Source organism: Aythya fuligula, chromosome 3, assembly GCF_009819795.1.
Source record: "Aythya fuligula isolate bAytFul2 chromosome 3, bAytFul2.pri, whole genome shotgun sequence".
Taxonomy (NCBI): Eukaryota; Metazoa; Chordata; class Aves; order Anseriformes; family Anatidae; genus Aythya; species Aythya fuligula.
The window spans coordinates 52,144,358-52,162,028 of NC_045561.1; the positions used below are offsets into that span (position 1 = coordinate 52,144,358).

General features: G+C 36.2%; 1 protein-coding gene across 1 annotated transcript in view; it reads right to left on the bottom strand.

The window, feature by feature from the left end:
- Nucleotides 1-542: 542 nt before the first annotated feature.
- SYNE1 (spectrin repeat containing nuclear envelope protein 1) overlaps nt 543-17,671 on the bottom strand; it is a 257,346-nt gene continuing 240,217 nt past the window's right edge. The window contains 9 exon segments of the mRNA XM_032185747.1: nt 543-1,707; nt 8,094-8,152; nt 10,000-10,092; nt 10,538-10,748; nt 11,939-12,067; nt 12,423-12,621; nt 14,180-14,395; nt 15,559-15,685; nt 16,583-16,725. Coding sequence (XP_032041638.1) covers nt 12,500-12,621; nt 14,180-14,395; nt 15,559-15,685; nt 16,583-16,725 — 608 coding nt within the window. The 3' untranslated portion in view covers nt 543-1,707; nt 8,094-8,152; nt 10,000-10,092; ... (1 more) ...; nt 11,939-12,067; nt 12,423-12,499.

Consider the following 17,671-nt stretch of genomic DNA (forward strand, 5'->3'; position numbering starts at 1 on the left):
ACAGCTTTCAACAAAAAAAATTAGATAGTGAAAACAAGGACCAGCTGATGAAAGGATGTCTAAAGAATGCAGAGATCTGGACTAACCTGTCAAAGGTGAGCAAACTACCAAATTATGAATGTAGGTGCATTGATTACCATTGACATACATTATGTTACCATAGAAACTGATATCAGAAAAGAGAAGAAAGGTCAATTCCATGAATCTGTCAGACTTCTTGCAAATAATAGCTCATTTTTATACCCTGAAAGTATATTATTTATTTTTGTCTGCTCAGAATCAGTGATTATAGCTACTAATCTAGCCTAGCATAAATCCTGAATACCAATGAAGGAAACTAGGTCTTGAGAAGAATATATACTTGTGTCAATCTAAGTCTAGGTCTCAGACACTGAAGAATTTTGTTGATGTACAAAATCCTTTCCAGGAAAATGTTACACTTATCTGAAAAGGGAGCTTTATTTTGGATCCTCCAAATGCTGAAGTTCAACTAGTAATACTGTACAATTTGTGTAACACTTTCCCATGTAAATTACCATTTGTCACATTTTCCAGATGATTTTATTCTAACAGATAGCCAATACTGTTAAATTGTTACAGCATTTTTAATTTCTTAGAGGTGCAGCATATGAATGTTTTCTATTTTTTTTATACCATACATATCTCATTCTAAACTTAGAGGGTTTTCATAGTTGTCCTTAAAAAGCACGTAGACAAAATATTTGTATGGTATCTACAATAAATGCAAAGAAATGAATACAAACAAAACTTGGTTTAGCAAACTGTACATACATAATATGTTCTTCGTTTTTCAACTTGACATTCAACATTTTTTCCTCATAAAACTTTTTTATGATCTCATTTATTACATCCATTTTTTAAACCTTAAAAAAGTGCTTCTCAGATTTACACCTTGTACATCCAAAGCAAAGGTTAGATCACCATGCCCAAAACAGAAATCACAGGGAATAATACAGTGCCATACAAGATCCTTTAAAATTGGATGATACAAATGCTCTAAAATTTCTTAAGCATTAGTTATTTTGCATACTGTAGATACTGAGAAGTTATTTAACAAATACAGGCTAATAGCTCATATAGAGCAGCAAACAGGAAAGGATCTACAGTATCAAGTCCTTGGCTATGCATAGTACAGGGCAATGGCCTGGGTATAAAGTGGCTAAAAGATCCAGAATGCTGGACAAAAGGACATTTCTCTTACTTACGTCACATCTTCCTTAGTGCCCCGGATGCAAATACTGAAGTAATGCTACTCAGGTAATATGTTGCGTAGTTTGGTACTGATATACTGATTTGTTATTGTGTGAGTGCCAGTAGAGAATGGTATGGACACAGTGGTGGCTGCAGCAGACAGGTAAAGCTGCAACACTGAGTCCTGTCGCCCTTTAAAACCATCCTGCCACCTAGCCCAGTACTCCAGCAAGATCGCCTGCGTATCACAACTTCATAATGGAGGTGGACCATTCATGTATTTTAACATGGGGTGGAAAGAGCGGGCAAAGTTATTGGCCATAGTACAGCTGTAGTCCCTCCTCGGTCATTGGTACCAGGCAAGCCAGCCCGATCATGGAGCAGCAAAAGGAGCTGAAGTGGCAGAGCAGCTCTGAGAACTCTGAGGAAGAAGGAGGGTGCTGCCATGCTGGCCCGGCCTCAGAAGGGGAGGAACCTGAGCCACCTCTTATGGACCTGAGAAAAGAAGATGGACAGGTGAATAAGACATTACTGCAGCAGAGGTTGCACTGAAATACTCAGCTGTCCCTGAAGGCTGGTTTAGGATTTGTACACACTGACAACAGCAGAGGTGTCTTTCACTGAACATGCTATTTCCCCAGCTGTCTTAAAAGACCCCATGTTTCTAGACTGGATAAGAAAAAAAAAATAATAATAATAATCACAGTGGAATGGGCTTTGTGACACCACAGCCCCTTCATCAGTTATGAGGAAGACTCTACACTTAACTGTGCTCTAGAGAAGGGGAAAATAAAAAGTGGGACATACTTATCACATATGCTTACTGCACACTGCCTAAAAAAAAAATCCTCTTCATTTAAAATGGCAACTGTATTTGGTTGCAGAAGTTTATAAAATTAATTTCTTTTTATTCTATCCACAAGTGTATAATGCAATAAGATACTGTTAAATCAATATTCAGTTAATTAATACACCAATCTTCAGGCAATGGGGACTCATTTTCTACAAAGCACATTGTATTTTAAATCTTGCATTGGATCAGCAGTTAAAATCTTATTTGCTAAACTGACAGGACATCTGAGTGATTGCATCCCTTGTGTCTATGGATCTGTCTTGAAATGACACACATCTATCAGAAATCCATAGGAGACATTTCCAAACATTTCTAATGGGTCACTTCAAATTAAGCACAAAAATCCAATACATTTTTAATAAAGGATAAAGAAGCAGATTTCATATTTTCCTTTCTCACTGAAACTGACAGAGCTCTAATACATAGACAACGGTTTTTGAGGTAAGTGGAACACTCAAAAGAGAGATTATGCAAGTTGATATCAGAACATGGGTTATCCGAGTGTGCTAATTAAATGGCATGGTAAAGTATTGTATTTTAGCACTAGGCAAAAATGGAAGAACTTCAGGCCTTCAAATCATTAGTCTCAAGAAACCTTCCATTAAAATGTTATGTCATGAATTTTGCGATAAATATGTTGCTACAAACCATATGTGTAGCTGCTGTGGTTGTGAAGCTCCAGAAAACCTATAGTTTGCTAGGGTTTAAGAGATAAAAATATTCATAAAGATGCACTTAGTCTCAACTTAAAGGTATGGAAGATCAGGTCTGCTGATGCTCCCCAGTCAAGCAAGTCTTGATGGTTTCTTGATCTCTTTATCCTTTTGATCTTGTCTCACAGATAAATCTGAATCCATGTGAGAAAGCATACAAAAACCAAAATATCATCTTCAAAACTATATGAGGCTTGGCAAGGGCCACCTTTCAACATGTTCAGGAAAAAACTTCTTCCTGTGCTTGAGATTATTTTGTTCATACATGTGTATCATTCCATTGTGAAGACTTCAAGAAAGCCAGACAGAAGTAAGACTGTCATAAAACAAGAACAATTCAAAACGAAACAAACCTCCAGCACTTCAGGAAAGCTAAACGATTAACTTGACCTAAATATTCCAGGATGGAGGGATGATCAAAACAACGGATCACATGTTGTTTGAATCCACATTATTGTAGCCCGGATGGAAAGCTGCTTGTTGAATTATGCAAGATCATGTATTATAAAGAACACATTGAAAGGATATGGCACATTTAACAGCATCAGAGCATTCCATATTAAAGTTCAATTAGATCGGGACTTCTACTGTCCAAGAATGCCAAGACAGAAAATTAATGGGCTGAGGTAGGAACAAAGGGAACAAGGAGTGCTTAATTACCTTCCAAGAATTTGATTGCATAGTCCACCTATTTACAAGGCTCTCATTGTACATATGTTGTTAATCCCAATCAAAAAAGGTTGCATTTCTGCAGTTGCTAACTGCTGTTTCATAATGAGTAAAGAAAAGAAATTTCTAAAAACCAGAATCAAAAGGCAAAGTCAGCGTCTACCTTCTTGTTGTTGTTTTTATTATTATTAAATCTTTTCCTAATGTTGCTGTAGCACAATCCAGCACTTTTTTCTTTGTGATTTACTAAAATAAAAGAAAAACTAAAAAAAACACAAATAAACAAAAAATAAAACAACAGACAGGAAAAAGAGTTGAACTGTATAAACTGCATGGCTGGTCTCAGCAAGGAACATAGATTCTCCTTCAAAAATTAAAACAGTTCATGGCAAAGTATATTGATACTCTTTCTCTGCAGTGAAGTAGGGTGTTGAACAACAGTTTCTAATACTGCATGGGAACAATTCAACAAAGCAAATAATGAATCATTATGAAAACATCTTCAGAGGGTAAATTCTAAAACGTTCAAGTGCTGTACTGTCACTGTTTATTGCAGGTACTCCTCTGTAATGGACATAATTGAAAAATGGAATGCTCAGTTTAGAGTGTTTAATGGATTTGGTAAGAAGAGATGGTTAAAAATATCCATACATTGTTAACAAAAAGGCTTACTATTGGTGAGAGGCAGAACTCGTATCTACTCCAGCAGGAGAAGGGAAAACTGAAGGATTGTATGCCAGTTTGGAGAAAAAAATGTAATTTCTTTCTCTTGAGCTTGCATCTTCTGCTCTCTCTTCTGACTGCTCCACCATTTATCACACAGGATGCTGTTTCTGGATGCAAGGAAGACCACCTGCTACTCATTCCATACATAATTCCTGCTAACTCAACAAAGAAGGAGGAACAGCTGCAGACCTGGCCAGATGTAAGCTTCTTCATGTCAAGAAATCTCATGCATTAACCTAAGAAGTGCAAGCAATAGTTACCCTTACTTTGGGAGTTTTTAATATCAGAGAAATTGGAACTCTTTCTGAAGCATTTCAAGAGAGGAGAAGCTAATTTACCAGGCTGTAGATCAGATGGGCAAATTGAAGTCTAATTTCAGCTCAGATGAGTACCTGCATTTAACGATGACTGATTTTATTTATTTATTTATTTATTTTGGACAATGAAAATATGGTTGAACTAATCTATCTGGATTGCAGTAAACATCTGAAAGATTATAACAGAATAATTTATCATTCAGGCAAATGATAGGAATAACTAAATTGAATTTAATGGGGAATTGACTAATGGAATGCAGACAACAGTCTTATGTTGAGAGTGGCAGTACTGGGCTAGTAGGATGTTATTACTGGAGTTAATCAAGGATGAGCCTTGGTTTAATATATTTATGAAAAGACTACTGCACAAAATATAAGAACAGCAAAATTCATTTCTATGACAGAAGTTGGAAGTCTTTACAAATACAAAATAGGATTAGCTTATTGCAAAGAAAGAAGTGACTCCGGAGATCAGAAATAGACTTAAGAAGTAGGAAAAGGAGTTTAAGAGTACAGGATGCAAGGTAGAAATAAAAACTTCTGCTATGCATTTGGAAGCTAACACTCTCTGATAGTGAAGAAAGAAATATAGAGCTGTTATTTGACAAATAACCAAAATCCAATGCTGCAACATAACTGTGAAAGGGGACAAAAACAATTTCAAAATTTCAGTTCAAGACTTCCAGAAGAGAACGGGGTTGATTTAATGATGTTCTATATGGCATGAGTCAGACCTCACCTGGAGAAGTTGGTATTATTTAGTTATCATACTTCTGAAAGATGAATTCAAGCTCACAGAAGTTAAATATGAAGTTGAATAATAAATTTGAAGTTAAATAAATATGAAGTTAAAATAACAGGCACTAAGTGAGAATGAGGGAGAAAACAGGGAGAGCCATGGTAATCTACATGTAAATGAAAACCTCGTGTTTGAACGACATTATGTGGCTAAAGCCATGAAGAGTGCTGTGGCCTGGTATGCTCCAGGAACAGCAAGTGACATTTAAATACCCAGTAGCCATATGGGGAGGCTTGTGGAGAGCAGGAAATGGAGGTTGGCACTGTGGCGCCAAGACTTGAATAGAGCTGCTCAAGAGAGACAATGTAAACACTCCTGAGCAAATTGAACAATTATTTTAATCTTTTTAACATTTGAATCACTTCAGAAAATCCACAGGCACAGATCCAGGTGTGCATTTATGACAGCTCTATTAAATTGATGAAGGAAGAGAAGTTGATTCTTGGATTTGCTTTTCCTACTTAGTACAGCATTACTAATACCTCTTGAATCAGCATTTAATTAAACCCACAATGTAACATCTAGTTTAAACGTATACCTTGCTTAGCACCACACTATGGTTGCTTTTCTTTTTCGCTGTAATAATAGGGAAGGCAAAATGATATCACATTTGTTATACAGAAAACACAGTCCCTCTAATTTTTAAATGAGCTTTCCCTCACAATCCTCTATGTGATAAACATTTTAAAATTGACTTTATTTCTCCTGTATACTAAACTGTAACAGGGTTTGCTGATCCAGTGCAAGATCAAACACAAAGTACTCTGATCAGAGGCATGTCAAAATATTAAAGAACACAGTGACAGCTTGTACTACTTTATCAGTTAAATCCACATTATACTTCAACCACAACCTGTCTGGCTTGCGCATTTGATTAAGTTTCCTATTCAGTAGTGACTCATTCGTATTCCATGCTTGTCTGAATGACAAATTGAACATTGTGTTGTATCGCTACAAGATGTGTTAATAAACAGTGCTGGAGAGACTTGATCTGAAAGGTGCCGCACCAATGCCACTGCTAGAATAGAGGTTGATCTTAAAGCTGCAAAGCATTGCTAGCTGTGCTCTGAGCCAGCTGCTCACACCTACAACCAGAAACCTTCTCAAAAGGTTGACAGAGGTTGTTGGACCATACAGGAGAGTGGAAGAATGCACACAATACATTGCTTGAGTACAATGTTGCTAGTGCAAGCATGCTTATCTGCTGAAGACATTCTCCGTTCCTTCTAGATGTTAATGGCTGCAGAGTAAAGCCCCACTCCTCCCTTCTCCCATTCCCTGTGACAAACAAAATGCCAAGCTTCATAGCAGACTGGAGTTGGAAAAAAATAATTATTTCTGCATTAGACAGAAAAATGGTGTGTATGTATTTCAACTATTTTCTGTGATTTCATCATGTTTCAAAGATAAAAAATCCCTGAAAACAAGGCAGCTTCTTAGTGTCATTTGCAGTAGTGAAAGATACTCCATCTGTTCTATCTGCTATGCTGTGTGGTTTTGTAACTATGACACTTCACTCACAGTAACTAACTATACCCGTGATTCAAACTTTTTTAAAGAAGTGGTTATGTAAACAACTAATTTTAGGTATTTTATTCTTTATTTCATTTATATTTTCCTGAATAAAGCCTTTATTTTGCTTATGGGAAAAAAATACTCTCAAGATATATTTTGTCTGCCTGATTATTGCTCAATCACTGTATTAAATCTAATGTTTTCTTTCCAACCTTAAATCTTTCACTTCAACAGGAGTTAGTTTAAAAATGAAGTAGTTCATGTTATATGTAGAATAAATCAGACTTGGGACTTAACTATAAGAACAAATCTATTTTGATCATGCTTTCTGATTATTTCGTGTTCCTATTGCGTTGCATAAGATGCTGAAATAGCAAAAGACTTCCACTTTATATAGTGTGTATTTATATGCCTGCATATTTACTGCTACTTTTGTTTTTTATTTTTAACTATAGAGGCTAGTGATTTGATCAGAAAAAGAGTGAAAGTACACGTATCACACTGACAACAACAAAGAATGCAGAAGCACTGTTAGCTGCAGAGATGACAGGTTGCTGAAGACAAGGTGGAAAGCAAAAAGCTGTAGCTGCAAGTCTGCTCTCTACTGGTCAGAGAGTGATGGGGCAGTGCTGCTCCCAGAGCAATACACGGATGCAAGCACTTGGCATGAGCCATGGCAGTATTAGCACATTATAATGCAGTCTTCTGACGGGGGGAGAGAAAGTAACCCCAAGTTTTAAAAACTTCAAATTCTGGCTTTTAATTTTGAGTCTTAAGTACTGAAAACCCACAAATCGAACAAAACATTTCAGGGAAGGAGAAAAAAAAAACTGGAAAAGAAAAGGATGTTAGTATGTCTCATCCAGATCTGTGGGTTTTGTGAATTCTAGAAGACGGTACTGGCCTATTACCTTTCTTAATTTAATATCTAGAGGTAAAGAGGATGATAAAAAGTGTTTGCCATGAACCTACTGGCATTTCTGTTAAATTATGCCAAAATAATCATTAAATATGACTGTAAACACCACATGAAAAATAAATGTCTATTACATGGAATTACTGGGAAGCAAAAGCTGTAGAGATTCAAGAATTATCCAGTATTCCTATTGAAAAAGATTATGGAGTACTTGAGAGCACTTTTTGCCAAACTAGTAATAATAGGGAAGTTTTCACTTGTTTATGTCCTGGCCACCTGACAGAGTTGGTGTGGACTGACAGGAATCACGACCAATTTTCATCATCCTCTTGGGGTTCTAGAGCAGAGTGTGGAAACCAGGAGAATAAGGTACCTGCTATGTGGACTGCTGACAGAGGGTCCAGGCTGTGAGAGACTACATTTGCCCCGTGGCTGTTTGCAATGAACAGGGGGTAAAGAAAGAAGAATGTTCAGTCCAGGCAAATAAAGACAAGCTACCGATGAAACTAAATTAAAAGTGCAGCAAAGGAAACAAACAAACAAAAAAATCAAATGAAGTGACCAATACCCATGAACCAAGGAAACTGGCTTTTCTTTTCACCTAGCTGAATATGGAAATAATTAGAATGTTCACAGTGAATTAAAAAATAACAGCTTAGCCATTCTGTTTATATATATATATATATATATATATAAAGGATCAGAACCATATATATGTCACTAGAAATTGAGCTCATATAATTTGTGATATGAAGTAGAAATAAATTTGATATGAATATGGGAAAATACAGATATTTCAAAATGCAATTGTGAAAAGTTAATATTCCCAAAGACAAAAAAAAAAAAAAAAAAGTCAAAAGGCCTCCTTCTAGGTGTTTGGCCTCTTCTCCACTGCCCTCCACACAATTTTGAAGGCAAAGTAACTGTAGGTGCATTCCTGCACTCACAACTATTTGCTGGAATATTTAATGCAGTTAGATGATTATCAATCTGATGTCATTTTTGGTATCAGTATATAGCATCAGTGTATTTGGCACTGAAATTGTAAACATCATCACTTCAGTCTCTAAAATTGTGAGTGCAAGAAGCAGAAGTCTGAAAAAACAGGCCCAATAGTGGGTCACTTGTATGACACAATGAATCATAAAAATTAGCTATACATTATGCACAAAAATGAGAAAAAGTGGTCAAGTACACAAATATTAACAAATGATAGATAGATGAATACTTATTAAAATGTTAAGATGAAGTCTATTATAAATCTGCATACGTTTTAGAGGTATTTTATGGTAAGATACTTCTCCATTTCCTGCAATGGTCAGGCATCCTCCAGTTACATATGTGATATCACAGTTTTTATTAGTCATTTAAGGTTAAATTTAAAATATGAAAGCATTGACCTTTGAAATAAAATGTAAAAGTTTATATTGTTTCTTCATTTGAAAAGCCAGTATTCCTTTACATTTTTATACTAGCATCTAAAAGGAAACTACTGAATGTAAAAACAAACAAAACAAAACAAAAAAATCCAAGAGCCATTCAGTTTGTCAAGACAGAACTCAGCTTTACAAAAAGTGCAAATGGAAAAAAAAAAAAAAGATTTTTAAAAAAATAAAGAAAAAGTGAAGTAATCAACCAATAGAATTGCAGAAAAAGACAAAATAATTGCAGTTCCATTTTGGGCTCAGAGTATGGAAGTGTTAAGTACTAGGCATGTATTGCTACATTTCTTGAATTTGTTGCCAGCAATGTTAAACAGACAACTCCAGAGTTGCCATCATTTATTAGGTCCTTTTCAACTAGCTGTTTTGATCAATGGTTTATGTCCTTCAGCTCTGTTCAGCTGTTCATCGAAAGTCTCAATGAGACCTACAATGTTCATCAGAAATTAAAAAAAAAATATATGTGTATTTATTGAGGTTCTCGATGAAGCAGCTCTGAAGAGAAGGCCAAACAGAAATGGAAGATCGATTTTACCAGACAAGATCAGACTTTGAGATGCTGTCATCACTAGAGCAAAATACAAGAGACACAACATGCCATACCATGGTAAACCAACCACACTGACAGCCCTGGTTTTAGATAATATTTACCAATTCAAATTTCATGCAAGATGGGATATGCAGCAGGGTTGGGGAAAGCAGCTGTGTTTTTTAGTTGGTTTATGACATTTCCTTTCCTATCCAAGTGAGAAGGGGGCCTTTCATCTGGCTAGAACTACTGTAGACATCCAGAGCTCCCACCCATTTGATGGCAGATATGATATGATGTGAAATTACCGTTCTCTGCCTGCTTGGTGTACTTCGTCCAGATACAGGACTCACTGAGCCTGATGTGTCTAGTTCATCAGCAGAAGACCATGAGGATAAATCCTAAATTCAGAAGGAATGGAGCTCAGAAATGCATCAACTAGCCGTTCAGGTAAACAAACTCAATAAACAAACAAATAAATAAATAAATCCAAGAGTGATATCCCAGCAGAGTTATTTCCAAAGGGGAGGAAAAAAGTTAATTTTGTGAAATTAATTAATTCATTAAATAAATACATAAATAAAGTTTTGTTAGCAATTTTTCTAAGATTAAAGTATTACATGTTTTCTCTGTTAACCCTGAAGGAAAAGAAAATCAAACCCGTAGTCAAAACTTAATTGCTTTAGATGAAGCATTTTCTACCAAAGTCAATACAGTTTAAAAATAGTACTTTTTAATTTGCTTTTAATTACAGGAAGAGGCTTGTTAAGAGGCTGGTTTCATCAAGAACCAAAACAGTGCGAAATGTGCCCAACAAACAGGAAGAAATAGAAAAACATGACTTACCAGTTGACTACTTGAAATGTCTAGAATTTTCTCTAGGTCTTTTATGTGACGTATAACCTCTTTCAAAGGAGCTTCAGTCTGTTCCAATGACATGCACCTTTCTTTAGCTTCGAGGCAATTCCTTGCCTTCAGCATTGACTAGCAATTGGCAGGACATATCTTGCAGTGATGCCACTTTCAACTGAGACTCCAGCAGTTCACGTCTGATTTGCTATTGCAAGTGCAAGCACCAGATTTTTTTAAAAATTGAAGTTATTTTTGAAGAAAAAATAAAAAAAAGAAGAACAAAGCTTGAAGTAACGAAAGCAGGACAATTGAAATTAATGAAATGGAAGAAAAGAGAAAAGAGAGAACACTTCCACGGATGGGGCATCACAGGTTCTCTGGGCAACCTGTTCCACTGCCTCACCTCTCACTGAGTAAAGAACTTCTTCCTAATATTCTACTCTAAATCTACCCTCCTTCAGTTTAAAGCCATTGCCCCCTATCCTATCGTTACACGCCCTTGAAAAAAGTCCCTGTCCAGCCTTCTTGTTGGCCCTCTTTAGGTACTGCAAGGCTACTATAAGGTCTCCCCAGAGTCTTCTCTTCTCCAGGCTGAACAACCCTAGCTCTCTCAACCTGTCTTCATAGGAGAGGTGCTCCAGCCCTCTGATCATCCTCATGGCCCTCCTCTAGACTTGGTCTAACAACGTCCGTCTTTCTTGTGCAGGGAGCCCCAGAGCTGAACACAGTACTCTATGTGGGATCTCACAAAGCAGAGCAGAGGGGGTCAATCACCTCCTTCAACTTGCTGGTCATGCTGGTTTTGATGCAGCCCAGCATACAGTTGGCTTTCTGGGCTACAGGCACACATTGATGGCTCATGTTGAGCTTCTCATCCACCAACACACCCAGGTCCTTCTCATCAGGGACTGCTCTCAATCCGTTTGCTGCCCAGCCTGTATTTGTGCTTGAGATTGCCCTGGTCCAGATATAGGACCTGCATTGTGGAACTTCATGACGTTCACACAGGTCACCTCTCAAGGCTGTCAAGCTTCCTCTGAATGGCATTCTTTCCCTCCAGCTTGCAGTTCATTCTGTGACAGCTTAACATCCCTGATGTTTACAGCAAGTTCCCACTGAGGACAGAGCTTCCAAACCACTTAAACATCAAATGACAGCAAGATATACAGCAGCTAGATATTGCCTGAGTCTTTAAATTGCTAGTTCTGCTATTGACAGAAATGAGTGGTGTTCTCCTCCTAAGTAAAGTTAGCAGCTTAGTCCCACAGTTAGAACTTAGCCACCATTGTGTATTAGCACAAAATAGACAATGATAATCCCGAGTGAAAGATAAATCTGATTAGCTATTTTTTTGATGATGTACTTTGGGAGAGAAAAGAATGATTATAGCCCTACCATTAGAAGTCTGTGATGATCCTGCAGAATTTCTGAGTCCAGGTTTGGATTGATGGGCACAATCTCATTTTTTCTTCTGTCAATGTTCTCTAACCAGAGCAGCAAACCATGGCTCATTTCATGGAAGTCCTGCAAGTGATGAGTGCGGGTTTTAATAATGTAGCAGAAAATTCCTGTCAAATTTACATTTTTAGTTGATCCTATGATAGCTCCTATGGGTTAAATAACATAACTTTTAAGGAAGTATAGAACACTGTATGAGAATACTATTCCAGAAATGACAAACTTGGAAAACCTTGGGCTAGAAATACATGTTTCAGGTAGTGCATGTATATCTCAGAAATTCTTTACAAAGAATAAAACAAGTTGTATTTTGGCTCACATGGGCAAGTTCCAGACTGGATAATGAGCACACCAGAAAGCAATATGGTTTATAACTTTGATATGTTGGCTGTTGTCTATTTAAAATAAATACAGTACAGACCTGGCACTGCATTAATGCATCTTGCAGTGAGCAGCGCCATTCATCCATCATAGTGCATACGTGCTTCCAGCTCATGTTCATCTGTGACAGGCGCTCTTGGAGCTTCTTACTCTCTTCACTGTCAGACTGAGTGAACTCTGAGCTGCACAAATTGATGGATAAAATGATTGCTTTGCGGTTATCAATTGCCTTCTGCAGCCTCTGATGATAAGAGAAAGGGGTATAGGTGGAAGAAAGAAGATAAATTAGTAAAATATGCAACTTTCAGAAAAATCAAGCAGAGAAGGCACCATAAGGATGTAAAGATTTGCCTTCGGCAACTGCATAATGTACCTTAATGTCTCTTTCTTTGCTCTGCATATGAGACTTCTATGCTCACTGTGTGACTCTGCAAATTTTCACTCTCTAACATCTACTAAAATTTTGCTGTGATCATAAACTAGAAGAAGTTATTTAAACTTTTAAGGTCTTAAAAGGCTGAAGTCATAGCTGAATTTTAAAGATCTGGCTAATGCTTGAGATATTTTAAAGACAGGGAGGGTCCAACAAAATTTAGGACACTTGTACTGTAGCTCACAATAAAACTTTTGCCCTCACTTCTCAGTTTTGATGATAAACAACAACAAAAAACCAAAACCCAACAAAAACCCAACAAGCCAACAGCATGTTTTCAAGTGGAAACGGCTGTCAACAGTATTTAAAAAAAAAAAAAAAAAGCTTTTACTGAAGGAAAAGAAAACATACGAGAATATAAACAACTTACTCCAATTTATAGAAGCAGGACACATATAAAAAATGATTTGCTTATACTGGAAACCACAAAAGAAACCCCACCTCTCTTGGTTTGGAGGGCACTAATGAGCTTTCCAAGAGTGGGTGAGATAAGAACAGGATTCTTATGAAATGTCCCCTTTTCCACCTCGTTTAAAGCATTTACTTAAAAGCCCCATGTCACAGTGACCTTTGTAGTACTTATGGCAGCTATATTTGGATTGTAGTGAAGATCAGCATTAATATGGTTTAAATGGATCACTGCCGGAAACAATCTTTACTGTCTGTCCACCTCATTCCTAGCATGGATCACAGCACATTTTGACATTGGCTCCCACATTTTTGTACCCAAGCTTATAAGATGCTAATAACTGTATGTGAAGCTGTGGAGCACCACATTTCCAGATCTTTATAACTGTAAAGTATCCAGGAGAGATCACAAAGGTAGTGATCAGATCCTGATACATCTGAGATATCAGAAGAAACTGGAATGTTGCAAAGTGACACCATTTTTTTTTGCTGTACTGGGTGACACCAGTGAGTTAAGTTAAAGCCCATTTGGCACTCTTTTTCCTCCACAAAAAGTAATATGTCCCAGAGGTGTATTTTTTGAAATAGCTATTTTGTTACCAGCTTTACTAGAAGAGATTTTATTTCTTTTCTTTTTTTTTTTTTTTTTTTTTTTTTTTTTTTTTTTCCAACTTTCATCAGCTTAGCTAACTACAGCAATTATCTGTGCATTCTGGAATTACAGAATTGCCACAGAATTACTATTTCAAAAATTCATTTGGATTAAATAGTAAATGGCAGCAGTACATTTTTCTGCCAAAAGGTGATTCATAAAATCACACTGAAGTTACTTAGTTACTTACTTCAGTCATCAGCTATGTACAGAATGGAGCAAACCAGCTGCAACTATCAGTGACCTTTCTAACATATGTGTTGCATTCAGGACTGTTTGCAACTTAAACTATGGAAAAGAGAACTCACTTTCAGCTTTCTAATCCTAAACTCTATGGCTTGTATGTCAGTACTAAGATCAAGGCAGCGGAGCTTCTCCAACTCTTCCTCAGTTTCTCCCAACCAAGCCCAAATGCTATTAAGGTCAGAATTGAACTGCTGCCACTGCTGAAGGTTCTGCTTCATCCTTAGTTCCTTGCTTAGAGCTTGAGCCTGGATTAATTCCCATCGGTCAATTACACCTGGAATGATAAACACCAAGTTCAGAAAGAAAAACACACCCCAAACATTTGCCACACATGCAATTGTGTCAGTTGAATCCTGCACTGTAAAAAAGATGCTCCTTAACATCTGTAAAAACCCTAACCCCCCTAAACACCATGCTGAAAACTAAGTTAGATTGAAAAAAAAATTATGTTGGAGAGAAAGAATGAAAAATCTGGATGAGCAACCAGGCATCAAAAAATGTTACCACTCTCTAATGTCGGACTCATCTTGGCTTTACAGAACTAAGTTAATACATGTGTCTGAACAGGTTATGCTGGTATAAAGACATTTTAAATCAGAATAAGTACCAATAGGACAGAATCTGAATATGTCTAATTAGCCACATATTTAATATTATTTTTAGAAGTATTCGTACCTCTCACTATTTAATATTCCCATATCACCACATTTGCTAAAGCTACTGATGTTGCATTGGATAAGTATCTCTGCTAAAAAGAAATAAATTAGGGCCTGTTTCTTCTTAGTTTACTTGAAATGCTGCGTCTTAGAGAAGGACAAGTTGTATCATCCCATCAACTTAAAATAATAATAAAAATATATATATTAATTACAAATAAAATAAACTACACAGGTAGCATGTATTTGCAGGCTGAGAATGGAGACCTTGCCTTTACAGACTCTGGAACATCTACACGCTTTTACAATCAATACATTCTGCTCTATAGCTGATGCTTAAAATTACTCAGGTGAATACTTCTATCAGGTGAATATATATTTCTGTATTGTAGACAGCTAATACAAGAAAAAGTGAAAGGTAATATTAGAAGAAATGAATGCTGATTTACATGTTTTGTAGGGCAAAACATTTTTCAAAAGAAAACATTTAATAAAACACACTGCATCTACAGTGACTTTCCCAAAGATTAACAATTACGTCTCATGATATGAAGGGGTTCTTAAAATGCACTTGTATGCTTAAAGTCTTCATATGACATATACAAGGAATACTTACTATTCCTACTTAATTGTAAGAGATGTTAAACAGAACATGGTAACAGACACCATTATGTAAATATCTACGTCAGTAAATAATACCAACTGCTAATTCAGAAAAAACATTGCATACGTTTGCTACTTTTCATAATTGATTTCCATCAAAATATTGAGTATGACTTACCAGCTGTTTGGGTTTCAGTACTGTTCAGGTTAATAAGTCCAGATAATTTTTCCTCTTCCTCCTTCAGTTTGTATCCAAGTCTTTTTACCGAGTCTATGGTTCCACTGCACTCACCTAGTAGCTTCATCTGTTTTAACAAACAAACAAACAAAAAAATACCCATCTCAATGTGCACTGTACAAGACTAGTTGCAGGGAAAATGCAACTTCTAAAATTTTCTGCAGGTAGGTCCAAGCGTGAGGGTAAAAATCTATTCCTTTCACAATCTGTCACTATCAAAGAAATCTATATGCAAACAATAAAGACTTAAATTCAGATGAAATAAAAATATCTCAGTGCCTCTGTTCCATATCTTTCTGGAGAACTTCAGGTGACATCTATTATAAATGTTTAGACACTAAAAACTGTGATTAGGAAAAGAAAAACAGTATTGAAATACTACTATGCATCCAATCACCTAAATTTTCAATTCCGTCAGTAATAAAATGGTCTGAAAAACTTATGGAGATATTTTTCTTACAGAAAACCTCACTGAGAAAGCTTTTCAGTCATGGATTCCATATATACAACTTTGCTCACATGATGCATGTTTACAATTCATTAGCAAAATGAATATTATGCATCAAGCTTTAAAACTTGCTCTTAAAAGCAGAGGAATTTTAAACAAAGATATCAATATCAGATGGATAGAAACACATGTGTGAGAAATTACTTTTGGACATTGACAGAAATATAATAGGAAAATAAACTCCCTAGAGTGATGTTTCTGTAAACTTATACTATTGTAAAAACACTAATAATGTAAACAACAAAGCATGTGATTAAGGGTAGTAACCATGCGAGTGAGTAAGCCTGAGAAGCAGTTGTTGAAAAAGCTGTATTTCTTTCAAAACACAGCTTGATTTCTTTCAAGTAAACCTAAGCTTGTAGTGCTTATTTGATTTTTGTTCCAAAATACACCACCATGACTAAGAACAGTGATTTTTGGAAATGTCAGCACATAATGAGAATCAAGCACACGCACATATCCCTTGTAACTGGAATCCAGTTCTGGTCCTGTAGGTGTTTTGCTGCGGATGATGTTTTCTGTTTGCTGTATTTGGAAACGACTGGTATCTAAGGCCTTGTCCAGCTGTAGGATATGTGCTTCTAGCACACTAGTTTCTCCTGTATCAAAAAACAAATAAACAAAAAAAAAGTGACTGCCACACAAATTTTCCAGAACTTCTATCTACATTTTGCCCAGGCAGAGTAAGTATCAGGAATACTAGCTAGATTAGACAGTAAAGAAGGAATTTGACTACAGCTGTATGAGTAGTACATGTCAAAGCAAACTAATAACTAGTCACATTAGAGCATGTTAGCAATCTTTATAGGACAGATCAATGTACAAATGAACATAATTTCCATAAGAATATGATAAAAATCTTCACAGTTTCAAGCAGTCTTGCTAACTATTCTGAAAGGACTTTTTCCCTCAGAGAATCTCTCACCAGTGTGAAGGGCAAAGATCTTAGCGAAACATGTTCTAGCCTCACTGATTTTGGAGACAGCATGCCTCCTTTTCATGTTCAAACACTCTCAGATAAAACCTTGTATCACAAGCTCCTGTTTCAAAGCTTGCATTAAAATTTGATTTCTTCTTTTTTCTCTTTGTATTAATTTTCAGCACTAAAAATAGTAGAATTTTGAGTTACATGAACAGATTCTGTTTATATCAAATTTTGAAGATCAAAAGTGGTATATAAATGATAAGTGATATTGTTGTAATTATATTCTCAGGATCCAAAGATGACTGTATGTTCTGAATGGCCACAGTGAGTAGCCCACACCTGATTAAAGCAACTACGTTAAGCAGCAAAATTGATAGTGTTTTTCCATTCAAATATTTGACAAAAATAATGTTTAAAAATGTTAAAAATTCTACCAAGCCATTTGGAACTCATATTGTTTTTGAAGCAAATACAATTTCCTTATAGAAGTCAGGTGAATTCTGTGATATGAATCAGATATAGCCAATTCGGGTCTGAAGTAGTCTGCAGCATAGAGGACTGCGTGAAATTCCTCCTATCCATATTCTATGACTCTGCCTGATTTTCATTTGTTTACAAAG